Source organism: Mycteria americana, chromosome 6 (genome assembly GCF_035582795.1).
Source record: "Mycteria americana isolate JAX WOST 10 ecotype Jacksonville Zoo and Gardens chromosome 6, USCA_MyAme_1.0, whole genome shotgun sequence".
NCBI lineage: Eukaryota > Metazoa > Chordata > Aves > Ciconiiformes > Ciconiidae > Mycteria > Mycteria americana.
In genome coordinates this window covers 25,403,585-25,418,109 of record NC_134370.1, presented here as the reverse complement: position 1 = coordinate 25,418,109, position 14,525 = coordinate 25,403,585, and the positions used below count along the sequence as shown (strand labels likewise).

Genomic DNA, 14,525 nt, shown 5'->3' with positions numbered 1-14,525 from the left:
ACAGAAACAGCCCAACAAGACTTGAAACTGCATAGAAGATGGGCAACTATTTACTGGCAGAAGTCTAATCAGTACATATGATTTGGGTTGAGAGGAAACATAAAACGTAATATACTCCATAAAAAAAAAAAATAAACTCCCTACACTTTCAAGAATGTAGTCAAAATTACACTTAAGCATGGCAGGGAAGATAAACCTAAACTGGATCTCAGAAACACCTTCTCCTATAAGGTGCATTAGACAGTGACCCTTAAACACAGACCCTGAAAACTCTTAGCCCTCTTCTCTTTACCTCTTACCCTGGAAAAGAGGTACTGTATTACCAAACACAGTTACTTCTAATCTAAGTCTAAATGTCCCCAAGAGGAGTATACTGCCTTGAGAAAGCAGCTCTCTAGAAGATCCCTTAAGTCCTCAATCCATTACTATATTACAGAAGAGAGTATATTATCCCCCTTCTATACAGCAAAGTATACCCCTTTATATATAGTTGCTGTAACAATACCTTATTCTAGTTATATTTTATCCATTGTATTTCCGAAGCAATAGAATTATTCTCAAAAAACCCACCTTTCAGATCCTTATGAAATAGAATTTTCTTGGACAAAACTATACTGATCTGAAGACCTTAACTGTTTTTTGAAAGTCTGTAAACACTGTCTAACAATTCAGAAGTGGTTTTGCCTTCTGCAATCCAAATAATTTAAGTTTTACCTGGAGAATGCTCCAATTCCTTCCCCAATCCCTTTCCAAAGTCATTCTAGAAACTAAATATTTTATTTAAATCTTGAAAAGAGTCCTTAATAAAAGCAACCTAATTGAAAACCTAATTCCGCCTACTAATTTGTTTTCAAAAGGGTGGGGAAACAAGTTTACAAGTAAGTTTTAACATGACAGTGAATTATCACCTTTAAATATACCCCCCCAGTAGATGAGGTGCACGCTCACAAGTGTAATCCAAAATAAATAAACAGATGTATTTGTGAACTTTATAATCATCAGATTGCTTAAACTGTTTTTGAGGCAAGTCTCATCAATTAACTATGAACTAGTTTTAAGTGACATTTGCCACATGAGCTAGTATCAAATCAGACTGGGGGGGAGCATGCGCTGAGGCAGGAGAGGCACCAAAACAAAACACAAGCCAAAATTAATAATACAAAAAGCAGGCAGAAACAAGAGTTACCTCCCTTTGCATCACTTTAAGAAAGGCAGAGGGAGAGAAGTAGGAGGAAGGAAAAAACAACAGATCTTTGCAATCTCTCTTTCTGACCTACTTCCAAAGTTTTAAAATATCAATGAGCAATGTGGTAACAACAAAATTGGAAAATACAGTTTAGTCAAAATATTGAAGATACTGTCTTATTGGATTGCCCTGATTACTAATATACTGAAGGTAGTATTAAACAAAAAAATTCTTACAGTGGTCCAATGCTCAGTACCTGGAACAGGACTAAATACCCTTTAGCATAATCTTTGTATTCACTAAATCCAGAATTCAACAGTAGAGCAGCTGCTCAGTGCCTGGTCTGCAGAATTCAATGAACAACAAAAGGTTACCTTAATTCAATGAGATAATAAGCACACATTTACCCACTACTACGAGTTTTCCAACCATCTGCAAGGCGGCAGCGCTGCCTATAAAACAACTGGTAGCATGCTGACATGTCCTCACATCCCTCATGTCAATGAAAATTTATCTCTTAGCAACAGCTAAAAAGAAGCTGAACTTCCAGAAATATTTTAGATGCATCATAAGCCAACAATTTCTTCATAAGTGATTTTGATTGCTACTGATCTCCAACAGATGTCTACTCTAATTGGTAAAATCTATTAAATACATACTTAAAAAAAAAGAAAAAAGGCAAGTTGTCATGGCTTAAGAAAGTAGTAACAATGGGATTCATTATAGCTGTGCACATAAAAGACGTAAGTTAACCTTATGTAAAGCTGCTGGCCTTGCAATGGTATCAGTAACAGTGAAATAAACAAAATGCACATGTTGTGGGGAGAGGAAAAAATTTGCTGTTGTCAGAAATTGAAATGTAAGACACAAGTCTGCTAAAAACTAAAATAGATATTTTTGAGAGGAAAAGCAAAATAAGAGATTCAAGGTTAAAACCACTTTAGCTACTAAAACTGTTTTAGGATTCCCTCCCCTGCTACGTAGGGGTGAGAAAGTTACTTTTGTTCTCTTCTCCAATTAAGAACACTAAGATATTTATATCTTAACTAATTCTAAGTTAAAATACAAAATTTTAAGGCATCAAGCTTTAGAAGTAAGTTCCATATAAAACTTTAAGAAAATCTGAAACGCACTTGTTTTAGCGAAACTCACTTGTAGTAGCAAAATATCAAGCAAATTAGAATTTTACCACCAGAGAGAGATCAGGAAAGGGAAAAAGGTTGTCCTCAGCTATATTAGTAGCTCTTCTCTAGAAATCAAATCTTTCAGAGGTCTCTTCAAAATACATCCAAACACAATATTGGTAAAGAAACAATATAAATCATTAAGATTCAGTTTTATGTTAGCAGATTATGGGTAGTTCTGTTTAGAACTACACATGGAAAATTAAATATGGCGTGTTCACACAGTGAAGCCTGAACATGCAGCTTTTTTTTTTTCTTAAGCAGAACAGAGCTGCCAACTGTCGAAGTCATTTTCTCAAATAAAGTCAACTCCAGCAGGTTTATTAACATAAAAACAGATAAATCATTTTTATTTCTAGTCTAACTCTGCAAATTATCAATACCTTTTCCGTAAGAGGCTGAAGGTGCCTAATAAACATGTTTAAAATGTTATTTAAGAAGGCAGAGATATCAATGAGAAAGAGAGCTACCAAACAAAATTCTAGTACATCCCTCTCCCACCATTTGTATCTTCTAGGAGACATAAAATCTGTCAATCCTGAGCTGAATAGCAGCCACAATTATTTCCTTAAATTCAGAGGCAGAATTGAGGTACAAACCTGAATTCAGAGTGGTATAGTAAGTTGGGAACACAGGGGAACATTCCTCCAGTGGTTTATTATTCCAAATAAAAGACTCCTACCATCCATCTCATGTTCAGATCTGAAAAGACTTCTGAAACTCTCTACTGAAAAGTGGAAAACATGCCTGCAAGATGAGCAGCTACTCACTGGTTTTTAAACACAGTGCACAAATGCATAGAGTGAAAACAACTGCCGATCACCACATAAATTCCAAGTGGCAAAGCCCAGAACAGAACTTATGTTTTCAGATTCTTAATTCTTAAATAGTTTTCAATGAATGTAAAGCAGAAGGACTAGCTAAAGCCAGGACTTTTTAATTTTTTTTAAACAGCTACAGCATTCCCTGTTTTATCCAGGGTAAAATATCTTTGACTTTTAATGATGAGACAGTAAAGTTAAATGCATAGATGTAAAGAGGAGAAATTGCTTGACTACAATGGAAGCTGTCGCCTTTACAAATGTAGTAGCTTAAAATTTGTTTTAAGAACATTTAGAACCATTAAAAGACATAAGTACCAATAATTTCCTTCCTCAAGAGTACAGCAGACAAGCATGTCAAGTGACCCAACAAGAGGAATTCTTTAAAATGGCCACAGAAGAACAAGTCACTGGTTTCTAAGACAGTGTTAGCTCCAATACTTTTCCATGTAGTTAAACCATATGCATATACAAGCACAGTAACAGACCATTCTGTACGCGCATAGCATGTGCTGCTATCTAACTTGAGAATCTACCCTGTGAGTGGTTTTCTCTAGTCATTTCTTGACTGATTTATCTATAATTTTTAGACCTTCAGAAAACATCTGAATGAAAGCTTGCTTTACTAAATCAGCAGAATGTGTGCCTAACATGCCAAAATAAATAGAAATTGTTTTTACTATACAATTTTCCAATATTAAAGCAGCACTAATATTTGTAAAACAGCATTAACAAGTTTTCAGTGACATTCAGTTTTCACAACTGGATAAAGAGGGAAGGGAAGAGAGCTGGACAGTTCAAGGCAGAGCAAGAATATTCAGAACAGAAAGTACCATGTTTATGTATAACCCCATTGTTTATTACATAAACCTCCATGTGTATATTTATAAACTGACTGATAACCAAATACTTACTTGCAGGAGTCAATACACTGTCCTCTTCCTCTACCACTAACATATTCTTGTTAACCTGACTCCTACAGCAGGTATACCAGTGTTCAGAGGACAAAAGAGAAAAAACAAAGTAGGAAATTAAAGCTGAGTATCTTTTAAATTTGGAACGGAAGAGAGGGATACAGCAGCCTTTATACGCATAGAACTTGTTAACTAACTACTATTAAGGTCAGTGATTACAATGGATATTACTTTGGTCTTGAGAATTTTTTTAGGCTCAAACGCTGCCTTTTTCATCACCCTTTAACTGTGCTTTTGTATAACCCCTTTGCTAACTACTACTCATTATCCACTAATCCTAAGCACTTTAGACAATTCCACAGTACTTGCAAGTCAGGCATTACTCACATTTTTACAGATCAATATAAAGGACAACAGTTCTCCAAGCAGCACCAGATAAGGTATCCACACAACAATGGTGGAACTGAAATGAAGCCTAGCAGGCTTCAGACCCAGCTTCCTGGGTCTGGTATATAAAGCTAAAAATTCCGTGACTTTAAGTTCTTATTTTTCCAGATTTCAGGGAGTCCCAAGAAAACAGAAACCAGAATGCTCACTATGCTTAAAGCAACACACACAAAATGCACTTGTGAAAGAAACTTTAACAACAAAAAAACACAAAACAAAAACCCCACACTGTGAATTCTCCAGCAATGGTTTTCCCAGGTGAAGCATCCATCCCTCTTAACACTTCTTTAGCTGACACTTTGGCTATTCGATGCAGCTGCCTGCAAGTCTTCATCATCATAGTCTTGCATAAAGAAACTGTACTTTCCTGTTTTATTAGCCAACAGTTAGAAGCAGCAGACAGATTTTCAATAAAAGTTGAAATAGAATACTCTAGGCTGGGAGAGACCTCTGGAGCATGTGCCCCAACATACCACTCAAAACAAGACCAGACTCAAATGTTCCCTCAGGTTGCTCAGGACCTTGCCTAGTCAAGCTCTGACTGCCTCTGAGGATGGAGATTCCACAGCCACACCGAGCCCCTGTTCCATATCTCTCCATCCTCACTATAAAGGATTTTCTCCTTCTAGAGAAATTTGGAATTTCCCTTGCTGCAACTTGTCAGTTACCTCCCATCTTTTTGCCATCTGAGAAACAGCAGTCTCCATCTTCACTATAATCATCCAATAGATAGTGCTGAAAGAGGTGCTTTAACACAACAGTCCCACACAAAGATTTCACTTTCTACACTTCTACACAAAATTCTACACTTCTGTGATAACTTTATCTTGAGTACACTCCTTTCAACTGTTACTTGTAACTACTTATTCGTTAGTTAAGAACTATGTGTACTCAATGTCTGAAACATGGGTGCCACTGACATTTGTCTTATTGAGCCAAATGCAAACACTGCTAGTTAATGTTGCCACGGATACATGGGCATTACATAAAAATTAATTCCTAAAACTACAGTCAGTCATTTTCATTATTTCAGAAAAAAACAGAGCTGTGAAACTGAAGCCAACTTCAAAACACCACTGGTGATGAAATTAAAAACTGGAGAGCTTGTGGAAAATGTGGCAAACTTATCACAGCTTATGCTAGCCCCCACTCTATTAAAGATTCTTCCTAGATGAGGAAACATCAGCCATACCTCCCAGACAACTTTGCTGAGATCATACACAGCTTTCCTCCTGTGCCAGAGTCCTACTTGTAATTAAAAACAGAAGTCTCAAGCCTACTCCACCTAGTACTGCATTAGTTGGTAACTGATGGGCTGTACCACCACAACCACAAGGGGAAATAAATCGGACTCTCTGCCCCTCTAGAGCCAAAACACTTGAGAAAGCAGAAATTCCTGTACATGTGTATTGATTACTGCAGAGACAAGAGTTGACAATTTACAAGTCTGCATTTTCACTCCCCCCCAAGGATTTCTTCCTTATGCAACATCTTCTCTACTGCACAACCTGAAGTCACAAGAATCCGCAGAAACCTAGAACTAAATGCAGCAGCCCTGTAGTTGCCTACATAGACATCCCTTTAACAGTTCACACCATTCATATTGTAAGAAGGCTGCCTATGCCTGCAAATTTGAAACTTTTAAGCTCTTCTGCAAGAACCTGGGGGGGAACACACCCATGGAAAAATTTAAGTGACACCAGTTATAACTTCCCTCAATGAGGAATGATATAAGCAGACAGGGAAAAACACCACCACCCCCCCACACACACACAAGTGATTTTGCAACTGAAGGAAATCATGCTAGTTTAGAAGTTGGTTTCTCTTTCATCAGGTAACCACAAAGGACAGCACTGGATCTGTCAGTTAAGTGGTGCCCGATTTGATGTGTGTCATCCTCAAAATTCTACAGCCAGAATCTGAGCCCTAATAGTGTTGTTCCAGTACACAACAGCAACTCCCTCCATTTGATTCCAAAAAGTCCTACTGTCCTGATTTGAAACAGGCCCTCACAATCATAGGAACTATGTGTCTGTCCTTATATCCAGGCAAATATAGTCCTGAAAACAGAGAAGAGTTACCCTTTGAAAGAAGATGCTAATAGGACTATAAATTAATTCAAAGTTGTTAAGATGACTTTTACACCAATTGAGTAATTATTTTCTCAATGCTAGCTTGAAATTCTTCCAAAAGTGAAAGTCTTTTGCCATTTCCAACCACCAAATTGGAAAACTACAGTTGATTAGCAGTTGATCTACACCTGGGGATCTTTCTTGAGAAAAAAATCATCTGTCAAAAATAGCAGACAATCTCAACTGCAAGTTATCAAGGTTCTTCATCACCTGTTTTATATCAAAGTTCCTGCAACAACAAGAAACAACATGGAATTATCACATTTCAACTGCCACAGAAAAAACACCCGAGTCAAGACTATCACTATTATTGAACACAGAAGAGGAAAGACACTTAAGGTAAGTAAGGATACAGCACTGAGAAAATACGCAAGGTAGTTCTCCTTATATCTAAGGCAGACTTCTGGTATTGCTATATTCTTGAAGGAATCTTGACAAAGGAGATATCCATGTACTCAGTAGTTAAAGAAAAATTAATCTTGGAGGAAAAATGCAAAAAGTAAAACCTCTAACTGTAGTTTAGGAATCACATGTCACTCCCGGTTAAGACAGAAGAGTTCACAGAAAATAGCATAGATGAACAAACACAAACAGAACTGCTGGAACTACACAGGATTTCTTTAACTCATTGCTGTCAGTTTCAATACAGGACTCACTGCAGTACATCACACCAATTAATTTTGAAGAGAAAATACCAAGAGAATCAAATTTTAGCAAGTCTTAGGATTAAACAGCTTGCAGTATAAGATTTGGAATCGCTCCTTGCAGTAAGCAAGAATCATGAGCACACCATGCAGAACTATGTTCCAAAATACCCAGCTTGGGGAAAACCAGATGAATAGGGTCTTCCCTCATGGTTCTATGGAAAACTGCAGACAGATGACCTGTTCGCAGAAACCAAGTCACTGACATCAGAAATTGGAACCCATCCTCCTCCCCTGCCCCGCCTTATGAAGAAGCAGACCAATCTAACTTAGGAAATAGCAGTTTTTAATTTCCCTCCCACCATACAATTCAAGAAAATTTTTACAAGCCCGTTTCTTGGTTAGATCCAAATGTGTTAAATCATAAAATACAAAAAAAGCCCCAAAAGCCTGATATATCTATCTACCATGGTATGAGCTGCTTCTGCACAATACGGGATGACAAGACTTTTCCACTTCAGTTTTAAATGCTCAAAAGATGGGGTAAGTCATTCTTCAATTACTGGTCAGCTCCAGTATCTCAAGCATGAATAGGATCCATTTGTAAGTGTTCACTTGGCTTATGCATGGAGTTGATACTTTTAGCATTTCAGCAGCTACAGGGACAGCAGAGAAATGAGAGAGAGTAGCAGCACCTAGTAGTCATCCCAGAACTTCAAGACAAGAGCTACATGCACTGAGGTGCAGGCCACCCTTCCAAGAAATAAAGGTATCTTGTGAATTGAGATAACGAGAAGCACAAACATGAGAGCTAGTGTTTGTCAAGCAGCTAACATGCCTCAGTCTTTTGTCACCATGAAGATGTTATGAGGGGAGAAACACAGGTTGTCCCTAAAGACAATAGTATTTTATGGATTGACAAAGTTCAAGCCTAGATTTCATTTTTCTTTTTTCATATCCCTGTCTACAGTCTCTTCAACTGTAGCACTGCAGACACTCTTACAGAAACTTACCTATCACTGTTTGGTGCTCAGACTCAGCCTCAAGAGCACAGACTCCACTTAAAGCCAGCTCCAAAGTTAGGCATTATGAATATCCCCTTATGTGTAAAATTGATAAGATACATTGTGTAGCACTTCCCTTCTGCCTAACTTTTCTGTTTCTGCTCAGTGGAACGTCTAGAGGCCAGAGGGAACAAGGTAGAGCAAGCAAAAGAAATCTCAGCCAACAGTCTCTTGTTGCCTACCTACAGGAAGGCAGGAAGCTGAAAAACTGAGCAGGGAGGAGCCTGAGTGCCAAAAAAGCAATTCTCTATAGATTGGCCCTTTGCCTGAAAGACAGAAGGAGGAACACCCAGTGTCTGCACTGGCACAAGCTACATACCAGAAAACTGAAATTTAACCCATGCCAAGTTACACTTTGAAAAGCTAAATGTACGTAGGCCAGTGAATACAAAATTAGATAGGAGTTCAGAGTATGAAAAATTAATAAAACAAGTTTGATTTTGCATGAAAGTCAGCTTAGAAAGACAAACTGAAAGTGAAAGGGGGATTAATAAAAATTTTCATGCCAAGAATCAGATGGAAACAGCTATTAACAGAGTTGCTGAGCTGTTCAAGAGTGTGTTCAGGAAGACCAAGAAAATGCTGCATGGATCAAGTCACCTCCATTTGCACTGCATCTTTCGAAGTATACTTTAAGCAGTAATTATTCCAAACATAGCAAAGATGTAACCACTGAGACATACTACACATTCCCCCAGTCCTCTGAAAATGTTACAATGGCCACTGCCTCTTCACCTTTTAAAGCTGGATTTATCCTTTTAAATTATGTTTAAAAATAAGTAAATAAAGAGCTGTCTACAGCCTACAAACATCCGCTTCTTCGGATTTATAGTCACACAGCATTTGTGCTCAGGAGGTAGCTAACTCCTAAGACCTAGTTGCTTTCATGCAGTTCCCAAGCTTCAGAACCTTCCTAGAGCTTGTCCAAGTGACAAGGAAGACAAGGAACAACACAACGCATGCCTGCACGCATGCACAGAAACCACCACCAATATTGCCATTCTACAACTGACACCATTAAAGAGAAATTAAACACCCATTTAAAGACTAACCGTAACTTTTAAATACCACTTTACTGCTGCATTTCCAGAAGTGTACTTTAATGCATCAAAGGCTTATTGAAAAGCTAAGTATCACTCAACATGTTCAGGTTGATTTTCCCCTCTGTTCACACCCTTTCCTACTACATTATCAGTTTTTACACTGCATTTTCTGATTAACATACTCATACAGCCCTTTTCAGAAGATGCTGGGCGAGAGAAGGTGTGAAGCGCAAGAGAGAAGATAGCTATGCAAGATACTCTGAACATAAGGAAGAATGCATAAGAACAGTTAAATTGTTAAAACTAACTATGCACTGCAATATAGCGAAGTGCACAAGATCAAACTACTGAACAACAAATTTCCTTCTTTTTCTGCTTTCTTGTGTGAGTTGTTTTTGGTTTTTATTTGCAGGAAAGAAACAAAAACATTACAAGTCTTCATCCTAAAGGACACCACTGTTTGCAGTTTCCCTCCATTGTTAAGGCAGCTCCACTTCTGGCTGGAGGCTGGTCCTTTGACACACCAATTTAACACTTTAAAACAGGCATCTTCTGAAGTGCTTTGACTCAAGTTACCCGTCCACATCAAGTAAGCATCTACCTTAATGTAACCACCAGAATATTTAAGATAACCGCGATGTCCTTTTGAAATGTAATTTATACTACTCATTACACTTTATATGATGTACAGCCTGGACACCGTATAGCTGATGACAGCTACTGACCTTCCAATGGAATCGATCCTTCCTGTGAGCCTTGTGCTTGCATGCAAGGCTCCTTCTCTTCATGCAAAAGTGAAAAAGCAACCCTCCACACACACTAAAGAATGGAAGGGTGTGGAAGAAGAGAAGATTTAAACAGCTGCACTGCATACTTACTCTTCCTATAACTCAGAGTTGACACACCTTTGCCCAAATCCAGAAAAGTCAGGATAATACTTGAAGGAAACATATCATTCTTACACAAATGCTTCCTTCCAGGCCTATGGATAACAGGAGGAAACATGGCAATACAAACTATATTGTTGTAACTAACTGCAGCTATTTCTACATGTAACAAAACAAGAGGACTCTATCTAGTTGCATTGGATCACCCAGTTAATACGAAGACAAGAAAAACAGTTCCATATCATCATCACCAAGAGGAAAACTTAGCACTTCCAGCTCCCTGTTCCATGTGAGTGTTTCATCGAATGCAAAACACTCAACACCCCCATAACACAGTCAAGGCTCCAGGTCTACAAAACTAATTTCAGCGGCACTGCATTGCACTTGTATCTATCTTCTCAGTGCACTAGATACTCCAATGCCTTTGGAGGAGTGGAGGGGAGAAGGGGAGAGCAGAGGGCGGAGAAGGAAGGAGAAAAAAAAAAAAAACCCACACACCACACCACCACAAAAAACCCCACACCAAAATAAAAACCACAAAAAAAAAAAACCAAACCCACACACAGGCAGTACTATATCTCTTCTGATCACCTCTTACTCACTCAGAAAGAATAGTTCAGAGTCTGCATTTGGTACTATGAGTGTGAAAGTTCAGATTGCCAAAGAGAGAGCTCTGATACACTTCTAATGCACTAAATCTTTTAACTGTCTCATCGTGATGAGATGCATTAAAATTATGCATTAAAAAAGTCAAAATTAAACTTCCACAGTCATCTGCACAGAATTCTGCACATCCTCCTGTTCTTTCTTCTCCTCAAGGAAAGCCAACAGAAGAGATACTTGAACTGCACCTCTCATATTTAAAAACAAAAAAACCCAAACAGAGCCACCCAAACAAAAATGCAGCTCTTGCTTATGCTAGCTATATAAAGAGCCAAAGAAACTTTAAAATACACCAATTTCTTCAGAGACTAGCCATTCCTGAGAGATACCAGTTGGCTACATTTTATTGCATAAGATTCAATAAATAATCTCGACATCCCCCATACTGCCACTTAAATACCTCCAATAAAAATAGCCTAAGTCTTCCTGCAGTGTTATTCTGCTTATTCATGAATTACCATCAATTTCAAATGAACATGCAGTCACATCCCAATAACAAACACACCTATTTACAGTTACTTTCAGAACTGTCCTTTAAGTGTACTTAAAGCCATACAGCTTGAAGACCAGCAAAAATCCCATATTTAAACCAAGTCTATATATATTTGCCCAGTAACCTGTGCCACAACTAGTACAACTAAACAGTGCACTACACTGATATGCAACTACTGACTTGCCAACCTCACATCAAAACTATTTTTGCCAGAAAAGAGTGTATGCCGAACAGTTTTTAAACACGCAAGTCACACTGCTAATTTTGAGGCACCCAAATGAAAGCTTATTTCTTGCCAAAGCACTTGCTAGAGAACAGATTTGTTTGGCTAACTTCTAAAAGACAGATTTATCCTTATACCAGTATTTTAGTATGGCAGTAACTGCTTTTTCAGCACCGTGACCCAACTAACATTCCCTGCAATGGATGCCAGTCCCAGTAGGTAGCCTAACAAGGGAGATTTTTGTTTCCACAGAATTCATGTGAAGCATCATAGTATTAATGGTGCTCAGTACTCAGTATTTTGTACTCAGTACAAAATACCATAGTATTTTGGTTGCTCAGTACTCCATCCTTGAAGTTTTTCATGCCACTAGAGTATCAGAATTACAGAAGAATCTCTGAAAGTACTTAAACAGACAGCTTTATCGCTACAAGTAATTAAATCTTTATAGTGTATGGCTACAGCAGTAATTGCACAGTAAGCAACACTTCTGAATTTCCATTCTGATGATTGAGCATGAAGCTCCATGCATCCTTCAAATACCCGAGAAGTCCAATTTGACAGAAATAGATATCCACATATAAAAGCAATCATATTTAACATACATTTAGAGAAGCTCACAAAAATCAACCTACAGCTACCAACATTTGTAGTGTCACCTCTGACAATTCCACAAACAACTGTTCTTGTAGACTTCACTACATATTTCTAACACCAGCACTTTCTACTCTGCACCCTTCAGCGCCTTACAAGCAGCTGAAGGAAAAAGGCGAGTGAAAACCATGATACATTTTCTAGGACACACTGATGGCACCTCTACAATGGCAAAGTTGTCTGGGTTGTTCCATGCCAAAGAGAACTGCCACCAAACTTTACCACTGAGAAGTGGGGGGGGTGGGGATGGGGGTAGGGTGGGTGGAGGGGAACAAGCCACCAACTTACCAATACTTTAAGTAACCCAATTCAAGTAGAACAGGTAGCTTTTTTCCAAGTACACTGAAAATTCAAAACACACTTCACCATACTAAATGGGGAATGATCAAAGAATGCCTACAGACATGTCTTTGACACTATCCTTTCATAAACAAAACACTAATTGACACCCCTTCTCCCTCAAGGCTTAAACCCTGTGAATAACTAACCTGAAAACAAGGCCAAAGTAATAGCAAATATAAGCCCGTGTAGGAAGTCCAACAAAACTGAAATAGGAGGAGGATTCTGCAGTTTAGCTCAATTTGTCGTTCTGACACCTTCACTTATATTCCTAGAACATTTACATTAACTCCAGTTCCTATTAACTGTAGTTTTAAAGCTAAGTATCTACATACAAATATCTTTAAAAATAATAATTCTAACAGTCTTAAATATCGAAAGTTCTACTGGTAGTATTTCAGGTGGTGTTCAAGCTACAAGAAAATCAGCACATCTAGGCGTAAAATGAAGGTAAAGGGCCACAATCAAATCACATTGCAGATTTCAGCAACACCAGGCAAAACAGAACAATCTTGCACCTAGAACAGAGCATACAGCTATACTCTTCCCTGCTGCTCTGTTTATCCACTGAAAATCCAAGGAGCAAGCTATCCAATGCAGAATGGCAGGACATAGGGAGCTAAGTAAACTTCCTGTACCAGAACTGATTCTGCATGAATCTTTGACATGCATCCTCACTTATATACATTTAAACGGGTAAATAAAGAACAAGAAGAATCATTATTTTTGCATTAGGTAAATAAACAAAGAACAACAAGAATCATTTTTGCATTACTACATTTGCTCTCACTTTTCAGACTTACCTGGTCTTTTTCATGGGGTAGAAGGCTGACAGGTGGAAGAGAAGCTGGGAAAGTGCTGGAGTATTTTGGAGCTCCTTTGCTTTCCAAACTGCCATAATTCACTCTATACTGAGGACCATCCTTCAGTAATCTCCCATTGTTCACAGCACGTTTGGCCCCCAGACGCAACCTCTGCTGAAAGGCAGGATTGTTGAAAATATTTGCTAGGTCATTTTGACTTCTCAAATACTTCTCTATGTTTTTCAGGGAGGAGCCATTTGGTTCTTGAAGCCCTTCAATTGCTCTTCTCAGGAGTTTATTCCAATCCACATTACGAAGCTCATTACAAGCTCCTCTAGATCCCTTAACAGATTTAGGAATAGTGCCAGGTTTAACAGATGAAAACCGTCCAGGATTATCTGGGTCCTTGTAGGATGCAAGGCCTTTGTTGGTAACTTTAAGAATAGAACCATCTTGAACGCTAAGTTCCAACTGTTCCGAAACAGTCTTCTTATCTAATCCATGGGAAGCACAAACAGCATGACATATTCTCTCTTCAGAAGGCCTTTGCTTTTGCTTTTTAACTTTTTGTATAGCTTCAAGAATCCACTCCGTATAAAGAGGGTTGGCAAGTTTTACCATGGTTGACCAATAATTGTTTCCAGCCAAGGGTTACCCATAGAGGTTCCTCCTTATCCTTTTAGCAGATTTTTCAGAGGTTGTTCACACCTCAAACACAAATCAAAGGATTCCACACACTGCTTGGATGTATCTCAAAAATATCCATCCTGAGGAGTCGGAAAAGGCAGGGAAATATCTGCTGACTGAAACTTCCAATTACTTTACTGTTACGGAAAGGTAGAAGAGATTCACTCGTGATGATACCGGTACATCCTTACATGAATGTTTGCTGCAACCTTTAAAAAGAAAAAAGAAGAGGCAGGGAGAGAATACAGTTAACGCTGAAGTAGTAAAAAGAAACAGATCGCATTCAGACATGCATTCATACTGTAGATGCTGAAGTATGCAAAAATCTTTGTGAGATTACA

General features: G+C 38.3%; 1 protein-coding gene across 7 annotated transcripts in view; it reads right to left on the bottom strand.

Moving 5' to 3' along the window:
• The window catches only part of KAT6B (lysine acetyltransferase 6B), a 119,234-nt gene that overhangs the window by 97,168 nt on the left and 7,541 nt on the right, over nt 1-14,525 (bottom strand). For 6 of the 7 annotated variants that reach the window (XM_075505134.1, XM_075505138.1, XM_075505139.1 and 3 more), the window contains exon 2: nt 13,498-14,393. In XM_075505134.1, the coding sequence (XP_075361249.1) occupies nt 13,498-14,118 (621 nt within the window). In that variant the 5' untranslated portion in view covers nt 14,119-14,393. Of the gene's footprint in view, nt 1-13,497; nt 14,394-14,525 lie in introns of those variants that run through there. The other variant, XM_075505140.1, reaches the window with a different exon arrangement.